The sequence below is a fragment of the Cyphomyrmex costatus genome, unplaced genomic scaffold (genome assembly GCF_001594065.2).
Source record: "Cyphomyrmex costatus isolate MS0001 unplaced genomic scaffold, Ccosl1.0 scaffold72, whole genome shotgun sequence".
Lineage (NCBI taxonomy): Eukaryota > Metazoa > Arthropoda > Insecta > Hymenoptera > Formicidae > Cyphomyrmex > Cyphomyrmex costatus.
Genome location: NW_017280289.1, coordinates 2,323,530 through 2,347,475, shown reverse-complemented (window position 1 = coordinate 2,347,475; position 23,946 = coordinate 2,323,530). Strand labels below are relative to the sequence as shown.

Genomic DNA, 23,946 nt, shown 5'->3' with positions numbered 1-23,946 from the left:
AAGTAGAATAATTGATGCTTGAAACGAATGAAACACACAAAGCGATAAATTAATAAGATTATAAATAAAAAAATGGAAATTAAATATAACCATCATAAAAATCATATAAAATAGTGAATATTTGTTTGATAAAAAATACTAAAACTAAATATAAAAATCAAGACTATTTAAGAGTAAAACAAATATTAATGCTTGCATGATGAATTTATCGTTTACAATAATTCTTTTTCCATTTTATTCCAATGCTCCACCTGAGAGATTTCATCAAAACGCAATTACATTTATACAATATAGTTACAATACTATAACACTCTCTTCATTAATTTTTATCAATAGAGGAAAATTAAGAATGTGTTTGATGTATGTAACATAAAAAAACGATTAATTGAGTAAGAAATCTTCGAGAATGCAATAAAAATTACGAATAAGTACTGTTGCTCATCAAAATCGCGAGAAATTTCGTAAAGTAGAAATACAGATTGCTGGATCGTATAGGTGATGTTACGCATCATTAAATGACGTGTACGACACGATGTGTTATCGTGTGCTAAATTATTGTTGGAGAGATCCATCGGTTGATTCGAATAACGTAACGATTAACGGCGCGGCGTAAAGTATACACTCGGGGGCGATAACAATTCACAAACACCTGAACACGACACGTGTCGTCGCAACTTTATACGTGTACAATTTTACGAAAGTGACATAAATTGATAATTTTTAGTACTGATTGTGTGTCGCTACACGTGACAATAAAATGTGTTTCCGACACAGCTGTTGGACATATTACTTAACATAGATTGGAGACGCAAGCAAAGGAAATAAAACATTAATGCGATTATATCATGTTTACAGTGCGAATAGTACACAAAGCATACATTTAATGGGAGAAGTTTCGATATATGTATTCTTGTATTTTTTTACATTTGGAGAATTTGTTAGACATACTGTGTACAGATGTACGTTGATTTATGAAAAAATTAATTCTTTTTCCTTTCAAAAGCGTGTGATTTCTAAAATTAGCTTCTTTTTTTATTGTAATGAATTTTGGGCTTTATTTATTTTGTAATAGACTTCAAGATGAATTGCGGGAAGACACTATATATATTTTGTTAAGACACGTTACATATTTTAACTGAGTATTGAATGTTTGAAGAATATCCGAATGACGTCAAAAGAACGGCGAAGTTAGATCGTAGGTTATCGCGAATATATAAATAAAGTTACCATTTGTTCATTTATCATAGTCTTTTTCTGATGATTAAAAGTAATAAATGATTAAATTAGTACAATGGATTTTATGTTACAAACATAAATGTATGTAATAAGAATTATTTAGAATTATAATAAGAATTATAATAAGAATTAAAAATAATAAGAATAATATGACATTTCTCGAATGGTATTATCACACATCGATTATCATTCAACGAACATGTACATTTTCATAATTTATGTTATTTATGGATTCACTAAAGAAAAAATTATGCTCCAAAAAGACGCTGTCTGGCTGTTTTCAACGTTATCAGTTATTATTAAGTAAATCTGTGTAAAAAAAAAAAACACAAAAAATCTGATAACCTTTGATCTCGCGATTGGAAATATTTTTTTAGCTTTCATACGAATGTTCATTATGGATGGCAGAGTGATTTCGTCAGATGATGTTATTCTAGCATATAAAATGTATGATGAGAAGAAAAAGATCAACAAAACTCAGAGAAGCTAAAATTTATATCTTTTCCTTAAATTAAAATTTTTATTTTTCGTTCCTTGAAATTTTATATTAATATATTAACATAAATATCGATGTGCTATTATATAACGACATATTATAAATATATTAACATATTATAATTAATATGACATGATTAACGTGATCGATATTAATAAATTAAAATTAAATAGAGATTCCCAAAAGCAAATTAATATTGACATTTTTTATCTACTGAGGTATCATTAGAACTTCCGTTCAAATTTTTAGACAGCAACAAATATCGTTAATAATTAATAAAATATGCAAATAGACATAAGTATAATAAGTTAATAATCATATAATTCACAAATTGTTCTTAATCTACGAAAGAGAAAAAAGATCCAAAAATTGATATTAATATCTTGATCACAACAATATTTCTCCATGTTTCTACACGCGTGAATAAAGAAATTAAGCGTTTATAATTTAAATTAATTGGAAATTCCAAAAGCTCAGAGGCAGTTGAATATTTAATTACAAATAAAAACTTACATATATACAAATGATATTTCTTACAAATAAAAAGTTCGCTAAATGATGAAAATTTAAATTCAATTCAAACGTTTAAACTTCGATCGAGTCATTCTCAATGTTACAAGTAATATTATAGTCTCAAGTTTAAACTGAACGTTTAGGCATACTTCGTGTTTTCTGTCAAAGGTTGAATGTCACTAAATAAAAATAATCTAATCTGTCGCTGAGTTTGGCAAAGGCAATATGAATCTTGTGTTGAGATTCTATTGATAGAGCACTGGCAATCGACATCGTGAGACAGTTATTTGATCGAGCAATACAGAAAAGAAGTGTTCACGACGATGTCTGGTAACGTAATGTACGTTTATAATTTATATTTAAAGATTGCATTATCACGGTATGTGTGGGATTGTGAGCCTATCGTACTTTTGACATTTGTCTCTCACACGGACGGATATATAAAAATATCACCACTGCCGGTCCATCAGTTCTTCAATGCGACGTTTTTCAAAGCTCATTATCATTATCGACCACTTCACTGAACATCGCGTTAATTTCGATTTGATAGTGACACGCTTTCAGATCTTTCGCGCAAACAGCTCGTTAACTAATGCAATTATCAATTTTTTTAAATAAATTATCCGGGAAAACAATAATGAGTCGTTATAAACAATTTCCTAACTATATCATTTAGATAAAAAGGTTCACGCGAATATCCGTCGCCTATTTTGTAAAAATTATCTTTCATATTTTGGCGTGTACATTAATTTTTTTTAGACACATCCAGATATTATATTCTAATAAAATCAACACACACATCTGTAATAATTATTTTTTTATATTAATAATTTTAAACAAATATTTTGATAAAATCTTTCAGGTTTTCAGAATAAATATTTAATATAAAAAAAAAATAACTATATACATCAAATAAGCAAAATAAAATTTGCAGAATTAGATCGTTTGGACGATTACATTAAAGTCTGTGATAAAGATTCTGTTTCATCAGCCACAATAATGAAATCGGTAAACATTAGGTAAAATTATGTAGTTCTCAATTTAAAAAATTTATTTATAAATGGTTTTTTATGTCAATATAGACTTTAACTTGCATTATGATATACATATTAGTTTCAATCGCTGATTTGTTGCGTAATTTTCTTCAAGTATTCAGCAACATAAAAAGCAACATGACTGTTTTGGTTACCTGTATATATATGCATACATGTATAACAATACAGCTTCTATGCCAGCCGCAAATTTGATATTGATTAAACTGAATGTTAGCGAAAAGACGGTAATAAAATCTTTATTAATTTTATTTAATACAGTCTCATTACTTAGAAGAATAACTTTTTGTATCTTATATATAAAAAAGTCTAAGCAATCTGTCAAATGAGAAAATAATCAATTGCATTTCGTATTTAGTGCTGTTATGTAGTACTCTGTTCAAGATCATTCTTTTGTGAGAAGTTTTTATAAGAGTACAGAAACGAAAAGAATGACACGTCGCGTGTCCTTGTCACAGTTCGCGCAGTTTATAATGTTAAACTCGCTTGTAATTATTACGTCGAGCGCGCGCGCGATGCAATGACAACGACTTGAGATGGTAGCCACGTGCGCGATCTGAAATCCGAGAAATACAGAATTGATCCATCTCGTGGAGATCATCGCAAAATAACAAGAACAGATTAAAAGAATTTCATGAAAAACATATACAGAGTGCTCCACAAAACATTATCCTGTAAATAAATTTTAAGGTAAATCGTGAATCAAACTTTTTTACTGAGAAAATTATGTACAATGCACAATTAAGGTAAATCTAATAAGACAGATTGATACAATCCTTTCAAATGTTTGTTGCAAAGATATTTTATATTTGAGGTAATAATAGCTTTTATTAAAAAATCCAATGAAGAATCTTTTTATTGTCACTTTATGTTTTTCCAATAACGACAACAGAGCGATAAAAATAACTCCTAATGAGAGAAAGAGAGAGAGAGAGAGAGAAAGAGAGGACACTCCACGTGATGTGTCACAAAAGGTGAGACTTTCACGTGTTCTCGTATAGAAAAATAAGTTACAAAAGCATCCTTAACGCCTCTTTTCAGGCAGTACGTGCAAGCCAGGTATCAAAATAGAACGCGGAAGAACACGTTCCAGTCTTCTGACAGGTTAATGACCGTGAAAAGCCTATTAGTCAGGCATTAGTCAATCTCACGATTGAATTGATAATTGCAGAAAAAACATAAATTAACCGGTTTAGAAACGACTCAAAGAAATTAACTAATCTTCTCTGTGAAAATAACATAGCGCAGTTAACTGCGACAGATTCTGATTTACTATCGTTCTTGTAAAACAGAAATCGGACAACAAACAGTCGTAAAAATTTTTGTCAATCTTGAAATGGCTTATTTTTTAAGATATACACTTTTTGCAATAACAAGCTGTGTTGCAATTTACTCGATAAGAGGAGAACGCGAAGAATGACATCTAACCAAATTTGCAGACTCGTGAGAATAATTACACATTCACAGCAACCGCTTTTAACTCGAAAGAAATATCTAACAAGTGCGCAACGGTTTTTAAAGGCCATATAATCTAAACCTCTTTAAGATCAACTGAATTGATTTTGGACAGATATTAATTTAAATTCAATTAAAAGAACTCTCTGTTATATACTCTAATCGCAGCAACAAGAAATCATAGTGTAATTATTTTTATCGTACCGATTATCTGATCGTACTTTAATGGAATAATTTGTTATTATTATTATTATTATTATATATTTGCGTAAATTACAGATCGTGAAAATTGGAAGATTTTCGATAATCAACAAATTACAATAATTTTATGGATGTCAAATAATTTAAACTTCAAAATATATAATAAATAAATAATTTGTAATATTTATTAATACTTTTTTAATAATGTCTTTTAAGCGTATTAACAGTATCTTTTATGTCGTTACATAATTTATTGTGTGTAAAGATTATTGCTACAACTAGGAATTATGTGTGAATAAAACTCACCGTAAGCATTCTCGACGAATGCTGAAAGACATAATTTAGAACGGGGCATGGATCGATGGTCATATTGATGCAAATAAAGTCTAGATGTAGTTTTCCGCTAATTTTGAACTTTTAAATATCGTTGACTACTTATAATAATTTTTTAATATCAATATTTACTAACAGCTTGAAATTGCGACTTTACAAATCGCGCTCCTGTTTTCAACGGCGACGTAAAACTACGATTATAGTATCGATTAACAGAATTTCACGTCTCCGAGGCTTTGGATCGGACACGGTGCAAAATTCACGAACCAGATGAACTGAGGTATAAATTTTTCTGCGCGAATTTCCCCTTAAAGAATCACGTGGCAATTACGAGATACGTGCAATCAGCAAGACGAATCGATCGAGACTGAATGATGTTGGAGACGCACAATCCAATTTCTTTCAGTGATCACGCGAGAAACTTTGTAAAAAAAAAAAAACCTTTCATTGGAATCCGTCTCCGGTCTCCCTTCTTCCTGTTTAATGTCAAGTACACATAAATTTCCGCCGAATGCTCACGTTGGCCTCGAGTGCATTATTCTCGTGCGGGATCGTCCTTCGATCTCCTAGCTGTCCTGATGCGACTCCGATTGCGACAGGCTATGTTAACGAACCACACCGAGGAGGAGAGACCCCACTGTGTCATTCGATTTGCCAAAAGCGCCTTTAATAACGCCGGCGTTAATGACGCTCATAATCAAGAACTTCCGTATGCGCCCATTACGAGATTTCGGACGGATTTCCGTATACTTATCCCATGATTTAAATAATGCTTTTTTATGTAAGGACAAAATAACTTAGGAAGGCTTAAAGAAATATATGGCATATCATAATATAAAATTTTTAATATTTGCCAAAGTTGCATTTTATTAAAAAAATTATTATTTGATAATCTAATATTTATAGAAAAAGTAAACTTAATAAAAGAGAATATAAACAAAAAAATACAAGATATATGTATATCTTATTTTTATCAAGTAAATTTTTTTTCATAAATGTTAATTTCATAGTATAACATATGTAGTAAGGAATAACTAGCTTAATTAATTATTATTGATAATATTAAATTTGAGAAAATTTTCATAACTAGAAATAGGAAAAATCATCACTATCTTCAAATTAAGCGAAACAGCTAAAAAAGGTTCGAGCAAGTACTTTATCATTTTTTAAACACCGTTAATCTTGGATTAGCAATTCGGGAAAAAATTTACATTACTTTAACAGATTGCTACGAATTTATACATATATATATATATATATGTAGCGCGATCGCTTATCTTGTATGCTGTCTTTATTTTGCAAAAATTTTTCCATGATTAAAATATGTGTCACTAAAGTTGAGAATAAATTATCTTTAGATTAAAATAACGCCCGATAGGTACGCGGCAACTATGTATTCATTTCGATTACTCTGATACAAGCGTGATCATGTCCGCGTTTACATATGCTAATCTTATGAATAAATTGTCTTGTACCAGGCAAGACAAGTCATCATTAATCAAAGATGGGAAAAACATTAAATGCCACTAATTCACGCAAGCTGATGAAGCTTTTATTCGGGAGTTTATACTCAGGGTGTTCAGATACTTATAGTTAATGCGTATAAATCTATTTGATAAATAAAGCAATATTCTCCGTAGAGCACAAAAATTTCAATAAAACTGCGAAGATCGTTCATAAAACGAGCGAGACATTGCTCATCGCACAGATATATTACGTAATCTCTCTATTCAGATATTGCAGGCAAGAAGATTTGATCGGATCATGTGTATTTGTTTTTAATTAAACTTTAATTAAGATCGAAGCGAGACGGAAGCGACTGAACCATCGGGAAATATGGATCACCCGTTACGGAGGATAATGAGGCTCGCGAAGCCAGCCATAAATTGCATTCAATTGCGAACTGACTACAACGTGATCCGCTAATCGAAATTTCCTGGCAGTTTGCTACGCGAGGAGTGTTATTGTGGGACATAATGCGTGAGCACAGAGGACGTTTATGTCGTAAGTAACTAAGCAAAATTATATAATTTCGCAAAAAGCGACGATGTCGCTTTTATAATTTTGACTGCGAGATATTACGTAAGTCACGTATTACGTCAGTCTACAGAAAATATGTCAAAATACTTAGACATATATTTAGATGCGAGCATATCATTATTATTATTTTTATCTGTCCGTTCAATTGTTCGATTATGCAGAGTACAACAATTGCGTCTAACAATTAGACCGATTAGATCTAACATTTAGACAAATGAGAATCTAATTAAATAAGAGAAATTCCTATATTCGGTCAAAGCGGATCTTAATGCTTCAATTATATCTAAGCTCATCAATTTATTTGAACTGAAATCGTCTCTTTCATACAAGTAAGAAAAGAAGGAGATATTCTATTACAAAATTATTTCAGTTTCACAGTATTAAGTAAATATTTCGTTTCCTTCCGGGAATAATTTAAGATACGTGATGCACACTCTGAAATAATCTGTAGAAACTTGATCATCCCGCACACGGAAAGTTGATAAAAGGCATTAAAAGCCAGTCGCGAATGTTAACATTCAAGGAGACCGGGAAACGATTGCCAAAAGATTGCGAAGGGTGACTGCGATCGTTATTGACAATTGGCGCGGTGCGAAAATGTCCACCAATTTCCTTTGCAATTCCGAGATAACCGCAGAGAAATAAATATGAAAGTTAATGAGTCTGCGACTTGAATGCGCGTCGGCATATGCGAATGCCACTTCATATTAAACGTGCTGTTTTTATACCGCAACATTCCTAAACACAACATAGCATAGCTATTATGAGACTAACTATACAGGTTACTTCATTTTATTTCTCTAAATAAAATGCATGATTACATCAGAATCCTAAAATCACGTTGCAAATTTATATCTATCAAATTAAACATTATGTAATTTGTTCACTTTACGGTCTATCAATAAAAAATAATTTTACAAAAAGATAAGCAATTTATGTTTCTTAAAAATATGTTCGACTATAGATATAGAGCATTTAAGTTATAAGTTATCTTTGATGTAATTATTTATTATTTAATAAAATATAATAACGTCGATCATTTAAAAAAAAAATCATAATTTGTTATTACACGTGAACAAACTAAAAAATAAGTAGAAATATTAATAAAATATTAATTTAATTCATCGATATTTTAAAAACAGGATATAAAATATATACTCTTTTATTTATTATAAAATATATTAAAAAATGTATAAAAAGAAATTATAATTATATTAAAAGATATGCAATTCTTAGTAAAAATTCAATTAAAAAATAAGTCAGCCGTTAAGTCCACGCTACATACGCATATATTTAACATGGAAAAAAGTATGTTGTAACATGAAGATTTATTTATGCAGATAATACCGGTCATGAGTCATCAGATCTAAATAAATAGATAAAAATATGACGATAACAATTTTCAATTTACAACGATTATTTTTAGAACGATAATTAAATAGAAATATAAGATATTATAACATAATTATTATAGCCTGGAATAAAAACTACGTTGTATTTATTATGCCAATGTATGAATACATTACATATAAATTCAGAAATATGCATTTGTTTTAATTAATAGGAATGTTCATAAAATAACAGTATATTTCATTTAATTTTATTTAATCAATATTGACCTATTTACAGTTTCTTAAGTTAATTATCCTTTTGCTTAAAATTCTGAGAAACATAAAGAATTCAGCACTAATCCACAATTAATGATATTTTTTTTCGTTGGTATTATCAGAATTTAGAAAGAAAAAAAATATTTATTAATCCATTTAATTAACTTAAATTGTCACCAACTTGGTTAAAATGACTACTCTTTAGTCTACACTAGTCTATAAAGTTCATACTGCTTTAATAACGATGATAATAATAATAACATTAATAATAGAATACAGTATCGCAATTCATTCTTATTATTATTCTATTAATCATTCCGACAAGATTAATGTTTCGGAAAAAAAATTTTTTTCACAGACTCATTTATCTTTTATAATATAAGCACGATGTCATTTACGATTCTATGGCTGGAAAATTTCGAGAAATTTCGATAAAATTATCATATACAAAAATTAGAAAAATCTAATTAATTTTATTTCTGTGAGAATAAAATAAATTTACTTCTATAAATAAGCTGGTCAAATTTCGTACATTTTTACTGTTATAACAAAAGTTTATGTTGAAAAAAATGCAATCTGCAGAGACGATTAAAACAACAAGACATTAATTTTATTTATCTAAAAAATTTTTTTCTTTTAAAATAAATTTATTACATTTAATGATCGCATTACTTTATATGTCTAATTTGTGATGTAGCTGTATATCCACTATTTGAAATTCGTTTTCACCATAAAATTCCCAAATATTCCCAAAGCAATATTCGAACAAACTATTGTTTGAATAAATCTCAAGAGGAACAAGATATAAAATCTTATTTCCCTTTCCTTCGAGAAAGTGCTGATTCTCAATTGCCCTTTGAAAAGTTTTTTTATCTCTAAACTCTATACTGTTTCAAATGCAAGTTGCTATGCTACGATAACCGACAATGCGCATTATTAATCAATTGATATTACAACAATTCAAAGCCAACCAGTTCTAAATGGCGCATTTTGCAGTAACGGTTCGGTGAAAGGTGAACTTAGGCTCGAACCAAAGACTGGTTGTTAAATATGCATCCTGCAAAGCGCCGCTCTTCTCGAGTCATTAACGTGTAAATTATATGAAATAGATCGCAATTGAATGCATAGCTTTCGTGTATATGCGTGAATTTTTAAAGTCGTTTCCGCTGTAAATATTACGTCGAAGTATCGTACGTAAATAATGGTTCATCTTGACAGACTTTGAGTGGAACGTTTATAGATGAATAAATTAACGTGTTGAGTCAGTAAGTGTATCCGCTACATAGTAAACAAAAATAATATCAGTGACCAAGACTAATACGACTAATTTTAAGACATATCATGAGTCATATATCAAACAATACTATAAATATAATTATATCTGAAAATTTTCTGGTTAAAAAGAAACGAATCAGAAGATTCTGATTATATCAATTAAAAGTTTGGTTATCATAATTAAAATTATAATAAATTTAACAAAAAAAATTTTGATTTGTCCATCTTCAATCCATCTTCAAAATTGCAATTAATGCGACTAGATTTTTGTACATCGAAAAAAATGATATTTCAACAGCATTATTTTAAGTGAAAATAATTTTGTTAATTCAATAACACCATTAATGAAATAAATGCGTCGTACTCTTGTTTTAATAAAATTTTGTTTTATCAATATTCTTGTTAAATCAACAGGATTGTTTTCGATTAAAATAATATTTAAATAAATAAATTTCGTTGAAATAATATCATTTTTTCCAGCGTAGTGAACATAATACATAATTATACAACATTACATAATTACAAAAGTGATTATTATCACAATTTTGTTAAGTATCCACCGAATAAGCATGTATTTAAAAGTTTTTATACTTAAAGAAGTGTAATCCCGATATGGAAATTTTTACGTCATTAATCTCGAGTTATGAGATTTTATGACATTTAGTGAAATATTCATGAATAAAAACATTTTATATAGTCAGGCATTCAAGGCAAAATTTTCTTTATGCATTGCGTAGTTCTAATTGATTTCTAAACTAACATTCCTGACAATTCTATAATTGGAGACATTTGTGTCGTGTAGAGAGGTAAGCGTGATTAAAAGACGTGAGTACATTCGCCTCAACTCTGACTTTTACCTTCGTTTTCTGTTTCAAGAATTTCGTGATCTTGACGATTGGATTTGGCATCTTTGACTTCGGCATCCTGGATCACTCGCGTTACTTTCAATGAACACTAAAATTCGTGGTCAACACCTTCTTCCTGAATTTCAATCCTTCTTTCCTTCGTTCACAGATAGAAAATCGTGTGAAAGTCGTTTACATTATGCCTTACATTCGAATTGTATTTTTTCAAGGAACACAAAGCTTTCTTTTTTTTAAGAAGCAAGTCGGACTACAAATAAACGTAACTTAATTCTTCTTTTCTAATGACGAATTTCTTTGACAAATCACAAGAACTTATTGACGTCAATATTCCTATTTGATATTCTGATGAGTTAACTAGTTTAATCAAAACAATGTTGAGATATTCAATGTTACTTGGCCTTATTGCATACTAGTTATGTTATTTAGTCTTTTTTTATTTATACTGGCGAGTCATTTGAGTGAGAGAACTTCACTTTACGAGAACTGAAGCCGTACTGGAGCTTTCGGAGTAAATCTAATACATTCATACAAGTGATGAAGAACGAGAGGAGGGGAGTAGAAAACGAGTGACGTATACTTCGGCAGATGCTTTCCTCACGTCTGCGCATCCTCATTTGCGCAGCACGTGCTACTTGTTCTAAAAATCTCTTCAATCTCCTTATACTATCGTGAACCACTTCCGTGGACTCAGGTCTACGTTAATTTGGGCAAGATTGACAAAACAATTGCATAAATTATGTTCAATCTTTCAAAATTCTGCGTCGGGTGAAAAAACGTAATCTTGAAAAACATCTTATTTTATAGCTTCTAAGTTATTTTTCAATAGTCATTTACAGTTGTTTGAGTGTACTTTTTTTAATTTAATTAAGCCCTCTATTCATCTTTTATCATCTATTTTATACTCATCTATTTTATACTTATCTTTACCTTTACCTAATTGTAAACTTATTTTTAATTAGTTCCAGAACTAAACTCTGGAAGTAACTTGAAAATAATTATTCTCATCTTTAATTATCCTACAAGCATCCACTAGTGTATACCGATAAAATTAATATAACTTTCAATGTGTGTATTTCTTTAAAAAGTTTTCGGCATATATACCATTACTTTGTTAAGAGTAGAGTTAAGCGAAATCTGACTCAACACATTTTTAAGCGTCAAATATGTCTGGCTTTACGATAAATATCACGCAAGTGTCCAAAAATAAGTGAAAAAATGCCTGAAGTTTGGCATTTTATCGTTTATTTTTGAACGGTCAGGAATGTTTGAGGACAGTAAAATGTTCTAGTCGCAAATGGATTTATGGTTTATATGCTTTTGTTAATAATTGATTTTTTAAAATTAGTTATTCGTTATAATTTTCCACAAAATTGAGTTTACTTTTACATGAACAACAATTCGAGGATTTATAAACTTTATTGTACCAATTTTTTATGCTATTTTATTGAATATGTTAGTCTCAATAAATTTTTTAATATAATTTTTTATTACACGTATATGGTTATAAATATATTTATGCGTAATTTTGTTACATAAAGAGAGTAAAGTAAACAAGTAAATAGGGAGAATATTCTTCGAATTTACAACAGAAGAAAACATTAAATTGATTTTTATTATCTGGAATCGATATATGATTACGACAAGTATTTGCCATATCTTCCTTTGGCTACCGAATTTCTTATCTCAATAAAATCATTATTGTTACCTACATTTCACAATATGATGCAAAAATCTATTAATAAATTATTATTTTATAAAATGAAACTTTAAAAACCAAGAAACAAAATGTTTATAATTTAACGTAACACTTTCAAGAGAAACAAAATTTTCTTACAAATAATCGAGTGCACGAGAGACAAGCCTATTTTCCTAAGAAAAGTTATCTACTACACATCTGTGTCAATTTACGCCGACTGTGTCAATTCTTATCAATAATGCATCGATATTATGCAAGCGGCGACTAGTTCATAGAGTTTGACTCTTGACACAAGTTGGCTTACATTATTGCACGCTTACATCACGCAAGGTATACGCAGCATTTATTACGCATGTGAACGTCCAAACCTCATTCTTCCGTAAACAAGTCAGAAACTGGTCGTCCGTCCTTCCACGCTTTCTTCAAGGAAGCGTTATTAAATGCTTTTTAACGATAAAGAAAGATTCTATTACCGTTAGATATTTTCTTTAAGAGAATATGAACAGTCAAGAGAATGAGAGAGACTTTTATGCTCTAGCTAACTATATTGCGTTTCTTTACTTCGTATACGCACTCACGACACAACACGATGCTGTCCATCACAATTACCATTTTGCCTTGGAATCGATAATCTTTATCGATGCAGTATCTATTTGCATAAAGCATCGTAAGAATCGACTAAATATGGAAAGTGTGTTCTGCAAGTATTTCGAATCGCTCACAGGGTGATAGAAATCTGTGTAAACGAAAACTGTTGAAACGTATGATGAGGTATATAAATATATGTATATATAGAGAGAGAGAAAATGATGAGATACGATAAAAACATAACGCATGCGCGAGTTGGAGAGTTTGAACAAGTGCATGCTGCACATTCATCTAGATTCTAGTTGAGAATATATTCTATAACCAGGAGGTATAGGTGCATGCAGTCTGTTTTCGGCGAGTAATGTGAGATTCGTCGAAATAAGAATCGGAAGATAAACCTAGCTGAAATACGATCCAAATACTAACAAGAACGAGTTAAATCATTACTAAAAGACGTTTCTGGTATATTGATTGATACATCATTGTTGTAGATTACCGCAAGGTGAATGAGACAGCAAGAGTGTGAACAACAAGATCGTAAAGAATTCTTTATAGACTTCATCTCGTATTATAAAAATTAACGGATTACTAAGGAACGTATTCTATTCCTTAACAATATTATTATTATTGAACGATTATTGTTAATATACTTATTCTATAACAAAGAAAAACCGATAAAATTGTCCTAACTCATTATCTTCCTAACTGTTGTTGAGCTCAAGACAATTTTATCACTATTCTTTTGTTACAGAATAAGTTCCTTACTAACAACAATCTTTCAATGATAATAATGTTAAGGATTTTAGAACAGGGTCCTCAGTTGTATTGGTAATCGAATGTATCGACATGAACAATCGAAGCGGGCACAAAGCGAGCTGAAAAAGTCAGCTAAAAAAAAAAAAGAAAGAAAAAGGACATCAAACCAATAGGCACGGCCGCAACATCGCGTGACAACGTCGAGTGCACCCGAGAGCTAACAAGGTTGTCTAGGGTGCGGCAGTGTTATCTAAAAGGTGCATTGTTCAACATCGAGCAATTAGGGTGTCTAATGATAGATATCATCGATCACCGCGGAGGTGGGCGGAGTGATCGGTACCTCCGAATCCTGGATCTGCTCAGAATCGGCCGATGTACTCGAAGTCTTCAGGATGCTGTACAGCTTTACGTAGGGGGCCTTGATCAGCTGTCGGCCAATAGAATCGGCCGTGTTTAGCAAATATCTTCGATCGCGGCATCATTGAGATACACCAATTTCGCGCGATCCTCGCGTCGAAAATCAACGCACGTTTGATGACAATTGTGATAACAAATCAACGGCACGTTTGATGACAATTGTGATAACAAATGTCGGAATAGAGTGGCCTTTGATGTTATTATCGATAACGATGGATTACAGGCTCGCAATTTTGCGAAACATTTAACGTATCTCGGCACTATTCCATAGTCAGTCGACACGAGGATCGGGTTATCAGCTATTGCGAAATTATAAATGTTCGCAAAAGTCATAAAAAAAGAGATCGCTTTGAAAAATATATCAAATATAGTAATCTCTTTTCCTTCAGCGAATTATGCGATATTGCAAAATTTGAATCAGTAATTTTATCGCATCAAATCTAAAAGTCAATTTCTCTGCAAGAATGTTAAATGAAGATCGTGACGGTCAACTCTACTTTCCGCGTGAAATATTTACGAAATTGACGCACGACTCGAATTTCTGTTGAAATAGAGATTTTAAATAATTGCAGACTTATAAATGACGAATAAAATTTGAAGTTGATCGGCAAAGTAAAAGCTCTTATTCCACTTCGTCAAATATAAAAGTTTCAAGGCTCTTCAATCTTTAGTAGCAACTTTGTAACACAGTCTGTACTTAGATGTAAGAAAAGTGCAACGGGACACTCAGTGACATCCCGTCGCGCATTGACAGCTACGTTACTTACCTCCCAGGATTCCCTTGTCAACTCGCTAATGTCGTCACCTTGTCCAGCTTTGCTCTCCTCCGTGGAATCCGCGCCTTCGCCACTCTCGTGGGGTGACAGTTCCGGCGATAGGTCAGTGTCGGTATCGGACAGGATGTAGCCGCGTTCTCGCCAGTAGTTCTCATCCAGCTCGCCGTACAGACTCGGCACCCACGCATGAATAAACCTGTACAGATCGTCCACTCTGCAAAGAGAGAAACGATGTAAACATCAATTACATCATTGTTCAGCGATGAAGCAAGCTTCAAAAAATTCGTCCTAAAGTTAACATTTATTATTAACTTATTTATCACAACTTAAATATTACAAGCAAACAATCGAAATTTTTGATTGAAACTGTAAAATAAACGCACAGTTACATGCAAATGCAGACAAATTACGAAGAACCACGCATCATCAAAAGGAAATAAAACAAAGTCAACATTAAGTTACAAATTGGGTAATTGAGCGTCGGAGACGCACGGAATGTTGCAACGGGAATGATCGAGGGAATGAGGTAGTAACGCGTAAATGTGTGTAGAATTAGTTTGCACGTTTCCATCAAGAAAAGAATGGTCAAAGGACGAGCCCTACACTGGACAATCCTTAACAGAAATTTTATATAAGATAATGCGAATCGATTAAAATGCAGTTCGTCTGCAATTAATCAGTCGAGGATTATTTGCTATCAGCTGTCGTACACGTCGAAAGGTATCAGGGTTTCTGCCAAGTTTGCGTTACTGCGTCATTCCCGTAAATCTGTTGTAACATTCCATGCATCTCCGACGCAGTTTTACTCAATTAGTAACAGAACTTAATGTTAACTCTTTGCTCCATTTTCATTCAATAAATGTGTTATTCTTCGTAACTTGTCTGCGTTTGCATATAGCTGTGCATTCGTTAAAAGCAGACGCGCAGCATGTTGTTGGAATATGTTTCTAGATATAGCAATTTACAACAAGTACGACATCATAATTTACTGCATGTATTTATGAGAACTTTCATCGAACTTTATTGTCACACTGTGTATTATTATTGCACATCCTTTCTGTATAAAATGTAAAAAAAAATTCGTAATATTATCGTTGCATAAAGATATGAGATTTTTTTTTAATTAAATGAGAATTTATATTAAAAATTTAAACAAAATGATGACAAGGGCGATATAAGAGTCAAAAAGAATTTTCGTAACAATATAAAACATATAATCAGTCAATATTTCCAATAAAATTATTACTGTAACCCTGCCTACACACCGAAATAACATTATTGCTGATTTAATTTGTTTGATTTTCTTGGTGAGTTTTCTTTTCGAAATTTTGACATAATTTGTTTAACATTTATAAAGAAGTTTTTTACCATCGTTTTCAGAGATATTGTTATACATACGACTTTTCAATCGTATGTAACTAATGTCGTTTTTTCTGTGAAGACCCACGCGATCAAATGGAAACTGCACGAACGATTTTTTAACGATTAATTTTATCCGCCGATTTTTAATGCCTGAAGAGGGCTCAATCCGAGAGCCGAAACTTGTAACGTTTTTTATATTTATTAATACTTATTTTTATTTTAATTTTATTATCATAGTTAATTGTTTGTAGGCGATTTAGTGTTAAGTAATGTTTAAATTAATTTTATTGGAAATATTGACTGATTATATGTTTTATTGTTGAACGAAAATTCTTTTTGACACTTATATCGCCTTTGTCATCATTTTGTTTATTTTTATATGACAAGTCCTTATCTCTTTTTTATTAATTTATTAAAAATTTAATAATAATGCATGTTAAAGATAAAATTATTGGAGTGATCCAAATACGGATGATTTTTAATGTCTGAAGAGGGCTCAATCCGAGAGCCGAAACTTGTAACGTTTTTTATATTTATTAATACTTATTTTTATTTTAATTTTATTATCATAGTTAATTGTTTGTAGGCGATTTAGTGTTAAGTAATGTTTAAATTAATTTTATTGGAAATATTGACTGATTATATGTTTTATTGTTGAACGAAAATTCTTTTTGACACTTATATCGCCTTTGTCATCATTTTGTTTATTTTTATATGACAAGTCCTTATCTCTTTTTTATTAATTTATTAAAAATTTAATAATAATGCATGTTAAAGATAAAATTATTGGAGTGATCCAAATACGGATCAATATCATGGATTAAAATTTAATTTTTTTGTTCCTATACGAACTATACATATGTAAGGTTTTTTATATGCGTTGTATTCACGATTTTTTTCCACTAAAAAATAATTGTACGAGAGGAGATAATTTTGAGATCTTATTTTTAAAGATTTTAATTTAAAATTAAAACAGTTTGTAAACAAAATTCAATTACAACGTAAAAAAGAAACTGTCAATAAATTTAATGGAACAATTTAAAAAATAGATTGACATCATAGATTAAAATTTAACATTTTTGCTATGCAATATAGGTACGTGTGGTATTTCTGATTCGCGTATTTTTTCGACTATAAAATAATTCTTCATACCAATTCAAGAATAAATTGTAGAAGTTTATTAAAAAGAGAGATGATTTAAAAACTCTTTAGCTTTATACATTTTAATTTTAAATTTAAAGAGAGTTTGTAAAGAAAATTCAACAATAATACGTATAAACTAAAGATGAATTTATTGAATTAGAACATTTCAAAACAGATTTTAAAAACAGATCGACGTCATGAATTAAAATAAATATTTTTACATTTACGCGAAAAATATATATAAACATTTTAATTTCCGTTAAATTCATGATTTTTTCGATTAAAGAATAATTTTTCATATCAATTCAAAAATAAATTGCAAAAGTATTTTTACAACTCTTAATTTTAGAGATTTTAAAATTAGAAAAAAATTTATAAATAAAATTTAACGATAAAATAAGCTGAATATAAAATTGGATTCAAATTGATATTAAAATAAAAGGCTATTCAAGCCAACGTTACATATTAAACGCTAAAAAAAGTCAATATGTTATATGTTTTAAATGTTTTGATCTTTGATATGGATCGCTTTAGTAACACAATATTAATTAATTAAAAGTATTATAGTGTTTTATTTATCGTATGTTAACTTGTCCTTAGATTCTATTAAATCAAATTCAAGATATTATCTAGATCTACAAAGAATCATTGCATTGTCTAATAACAACATTTTACAGAATATGCATCTAGACTCTAGTCCAGACCTGTTCAATTTGAGCTCCGAAGCCAAAATGCAAAGCCATCGACAAAAAAAAATCAATATGAATAAGATTTCGGAGACTGTAAAGTGTTAATACCCGTCTGATTGTGAGTGACGTCTTATCGATACTTTACAGTCCATAAAATCTTACTCATATGGAATTTTTTGCAGCGTCGATGGCTTTGCGTTTTGGCTCCGGAGCTCAAATTAGACAGGTCTGCTCTAGACTGTGCTAAAATTCCTCAAGCTAACCGTCATCGAATCAACAATAAAAATATAGCCTTTCTTTCATGTTCAATGTTATTACATAATAAAGATATTGGAGTAGTTAATATTTTTACTACTATACGAGATATGTGTTAACGTTTTCGATTCGCATTCTATTTTTTTTCGATCAAAAAATAATTTTTTATATCAATCCAGAAATAACTTGAGAGAGATCATTTTATAATTTTTAATTTTGGAGATTTCAATTAGATAAGAATTTATGAACAAAGTTCAACAATGATGTAAGTTAAAGATAAAATTATTATTATTCAGACATCATCAAAACAATAATTATTCATACTGATCTATCTATCTATAAGAATAAATTGTGCAAAGCAAGATAATTTTATAGCTCTTAGTTTCAGAAATTATACGGTTTGAAACTACATATAAAAGTTTACAAACAAAAGTCAACAATACGTAATGCGGCATATAATTCGCGACTTGTCGCCGCCGTCGCAGCCGTGGATTGCCGCGCGCTGTCTTTTTTTTTTTTTTACCTGCGATGCACGAAGGGCATTACGCTTGTCACCGCTCCTCTCACGTGGCGGTCGTATATAAAATTCAGCATACCGCCGATCGCGCTCATCGTTCTATTCATCGCCGCGTTGTAGGCGGGAAACGGAACGGGAGAAACGGCGAATAATGAGAAGCGCGACGTAGACTAGTCAACTCTTAAGTGTTACGTTGCGCACGACGAAATTATCAGACTGTCGCGACGTATCAGTAGATCGTTGTATTCGCTATCAGCGGTCTCCGTTTCTAACCTCCTGATGATTCCTATAATGTATATAATGCGTTTCTTGCCGTAATTCTTTTTCTTTTTATTTACGGACGACACGTCGACGATTGATTCGCGGCAGGCTGTCCCTCGACGGACCCACCGGGATACGTAACGCGAGATACACTTCGCGATACGCGACGCACGTCGCGTACGTGGAGAACGATCGGAAAACGGAGCAGCTACCAGATACGTCGCGAACGTCGACAGGCGATTCGCATGCATGTGTCACGTGCTGCTGATTTGCTCGATGTACCTGCACTTTTATTTCGTACATATCTCGCGGAACATTGCTCGCAGTATCGCGCCTGATGGTTGTTTCAACTTCTTTTTTTTTTTTTTTACGAGCCCAAGGCTCTAAACTGCTCTTCGCAGTGTTTTCTGCTATGATCGTATTCCTGGGAGAATAAAACCTAACAAATTCAAAATTCTCTTTAAAACAGAAAGTACGCGGTTTTGCTAAAATATCTTTTGCTAAAAATTTGGCTAGATACAGATTTAAAAATCATTTTGTTAGACTATCAAAATAGTTATGTAAAAACGTTCAAGCTGGTTGCTAGAATATCAAATCTTTTTGCAGTATTGTTCATTATGAGTTTCTTACATAACTATTTCAATGGTCGAACAATTATTTTCAAATCTGTAAATAACTAAATTTTCAAGTATTTCAGTAAAATCATTCTTTCCGTGAATTTCGATCACATATTTTTCAAGATAAAAACTATCTGTCTTTCACTAAATTAAAAATTTAGCTAGATACACATCTAAAAATAATTTTGTTTGACTTTTAAAATAATTACGCACGAACTTCAAATATGATAAGAAATGCTACAAAAAGTTTTGACAAAAAGTTACATTTTAGTAATAAGTTTGAGTAATATATAATTATTTTGATGGTTCAACACAGTTATTTTCAGATCTGTATCTACCTACATTTTTTAATATTTCAGTAAAATCATGTTTTCCATGAAAAATTATTCTCCGATCGCTAGTGCGACACGAAATCAAATTTTCAATTCCCGATATCGCAACGGGATATTACAAATCGCAAATGTAACGCGAAAAACATCACATATCTCTCGCTTAGTAAAAATATTAAATCTTAATCTATCGATCTGTTTTCTAGACTACTCTAATAACTTTATCTTCAGATTACATCATCGTTAAATTTTATTTATTATATAAATGTTATTTGTTTCAAACTAAACTTGTGTCTCACTGTCGTGAGATTATGAATATTTTTCTTAATATTTGTGTTATACACGAAAAAAATATGCAATGATAGATTAACTCATAACTGATAAATGTGTATTCAATGTTATTTTTTTAGCAACATATAAACCGTCGAATTCTAACTAGAATTTTTTATTATTGAAAATCTTTGCTCGTGATATGTAAATTTAAATCGATAAATATATTAGAATATTAAAAAATATTAGAAATAAAAAAAATAATCTTTTAATATTAGAACTGCGCGGCCCTGGTTTTTAATCTCCATCTGATAAATTTTTTTTCCAATTAATTTGAATTTGCACGTAGAGCTTTAAATATGTGATTTTTCATAAATAATCATAATTAATTGCAAGTAATTTCACTTTTAGAATGACAATCCTTCCTTGTAAACAGACAAATTAATCTTGAACCGCGATTGGATTAATTTAGATCCGCGGTTCTGTATTAAAAAAGATACGAGATTACACGATGTATGTTATGTATGTCTATCATTAAAAAAAATATATTCAACACGCAAAAAAGGAGCTTTACTTTATCGCTTGTTGACATAGATATGTATCAATTTTCTTCTAACACTTACAGGCTTAATGAGAGTTATTTTTAACAATTTAGAATCTATTTGATAATATAAGAGCGATTACCGAAAATCCAGATTGATACGATGAAACGAGGTCGCTATCGATAGATCTTAATATGTATATAGGAACGTCTACGACGATCTTATAATTGCGTATTGTCCGATACAATCACAATATTGAGAAATGGCTGATGACAGAAATGGCTGATGACATTTGTAAACAAATGACTCTCAAAAAGGACTGTTAACGAGATTTGCGATATCATGATATATGCATGTGAATACCAAATTCTGAGAGAATTCGCGATCATTGTTTTAATTAAACAACAAGCTTTAAAGAGCGCATTCAAAAACAGTACTCGAGTGTCGCTGAATATTACTTTATTCTTTTGTTTAATATTTGGTAAATAACAAGGAAAATGACGTTTAAAAGCACTTGGGTTGTGTTTTTGAACGCAGCCGAAGGGTACACGTGTCTCTTCCTTTCTTTTAAAATTAAAACACATTTACTTTACAAGATACGATAAATAAATACAATAGATTAAAAAAAATAATAAATGGCTTCAGAATAATCCGAAGTTATCTCTCGAAAAATTGTAGTGTATTCTCCTCACTTTAAATTTTATGTACCAAGCTTATGTTTCACATATGCAAGCAAAGTATTCATTATTTCGTTATTCCAAAATGGTTTTTAAACACATGCAACAAGAAGAAAAACACTGGCAGCCGACGCGCAACGAAACCTTGATCGAGCATCAGCGAGCGTATAAATAGAAGTTCCGGCGAAAATCTATTTTGCGTGTCTTGCGACGAAGCACGTGTCTCGTCGTAACACGTCCTGGATGCCGTTCTTTCATGGAGATGGCCGTACGATAAACCGGCCGTACGTACAAAAATAACGCAGCGGGCATTTTCGCCAGAAGGAAATTTACCGGCGTGTTTTTACCCGAGAAACGTCGAATATTTATTCGTGCACGATCAAGTGATTGACTTATCGCGGACAACGTGGCGGCCTGTAAATCGTTTCCTGAGGACAACTCGTTAAGCGTTAAAAAAAAGACCCATTGATCCTGTTGTATATTGCAGGAATACAGGAACCTCAAAAAATTCCAATCTTCATGTTTCAACATGCTAGAAATAAACTGCGAAGCAAAAAACAAAGAATGTAAAAAAATCAATATAATATCAAAAGTTCTTCCATCGACGATAAATTTTTTATAAATTTTAGAAAATTAGAATTGTTTGGAAACATAAGAAAATTTGATCAAAAAAGTTTTGAAATTAATTTATTCAAACAGTCCAAACATTATATTTGTACAGTTGTCACTTCTCCGGTTTTCGATTGAAAACTCCGACTTTTTAAACAACTTTCTGACTCTCCGGCAGATAAAAAATCTCCAACTAACCGTTCTAAATTTTGATGATTTTTTTTTGAGTATGCACATCGATTTTTTTCCTTCGGTTTCGAATAAATTTCCGACTGAGAGGACCAAATCTGATGACTTTTTTTTAAGAGAAAGCACAAGGCATTATAGAAAAAAAGTAATAATTTCGACAATAATAATCAATCTTTGGCAGAATGTCAAGAAAAAAAATCTCCGACAGTAGGTTAGTCAATCTTCAGTAAAACACTAGTCAAAAAATATCATCTAACAATAAGATCGAGAAATTGGTGTACTGTTTTGACGTGTAGTATAGATACTTTATAATTAAATTGAAGGAATTTAATGACAGAATTTCTATTTGTGACATTCGCATATTTTACTAAATTGTAATAACTGAAGAGATGAGAAGTTGCGAGAAATTGAAACGTGAGAAACAATTACCTGTTGCGTGGTACGCTGAACCAGTATTCGGGACGCAGTTTTTTCTTGCCGTAACTCATAATTGGCGTCGATCGTGGTATCTTCTTGTCCTTGGGTCTTCCCGTTCGTAATCTCAGGTACAGCGGTGGGTCCTCGCAAGAACGAGCAGGTCGTGGAATCAGTTCTACGTAAAGTGGAAAATATTTATCAGATCAATATAGATCAATATAGATCAGATACTTCAGTAATAAGAGTTTTATAATCGATAGATTAATCTTTCAAATATAGAATTTACGAATTCAGGCAATATGACTCATGATTTTATCATAATACAGATATCTTATTGTGATAAAAAGCTCATATATATTTATAAATATATGTATAAGATTATTTTCTGAGTTTTCTTTAAAAATTGCTATATAAAAATCACACGCAAAATACACATATAGGTAAAAAATACGAATAAAATTGGAAAACGAGGCAAGCACATTACCACAAAAAAGTGAGTAGAGGGTGTCAGAGTAAGAATTATTGTGTAAAAGGAATAACAATAGCAACGAGATAAAATCGTGATAGATGAATAGTATGTACATACTGCACAGATATTATAGAAGAATTTGACAAAATATATAATATATGCAAGAAAAATGGTGATGAAATGGAAATAACCATTACAGTGATAGTGTTTGGTTGCCCAATGAATTGCGCAAATCATGTTTAATGCATGACAGTAAATAAAATTATACAAAAACATCGTTACATTTGACAGAT

General features: G+C 31.0%; 1 protein-coding gene across 10 annotated transcripts in view; it reads right to left on the bottom strand.

Moving 5' to 3' along the window:
- mtd (TLD domain-containing protein mustard) overlaps positions 1-23,946 on the bottom strand; it is a 157,826-nt gene that overhangs the window by 3,156 nt on the left and 130,724 nt on the right. For 6 of the 10 annotated variants that reach the window (XM_018548440.1, XM_018548438.1, XM_018548433.1 and 3 more), the window contains 3 exons: positions 23,197-23,359; positions 15,299-15,521; positions 14,455-14,541 (listed from right to left, as the gene is read on the bottom strand). In XM_018548440.1, the coding sequence (XP_018403942.1) occupies positions 14,455-14,541; positions 15,299-15,521; positions 23,197-23,359 (473 nt within the window). Of the gene's footprint in view, positions 1-11,065; positions 11,263-14,454; positions 14,542-15,298; positions 15,522-19,279; positions 20,028-23,196; positions 23,360-23,946 lie in introns of those variants that run through there. The other 4 variants (XM_018548435.1, XM_018548437.1, XM_018548443.1 and 1 more) reach the window with 3 other exon arrangements.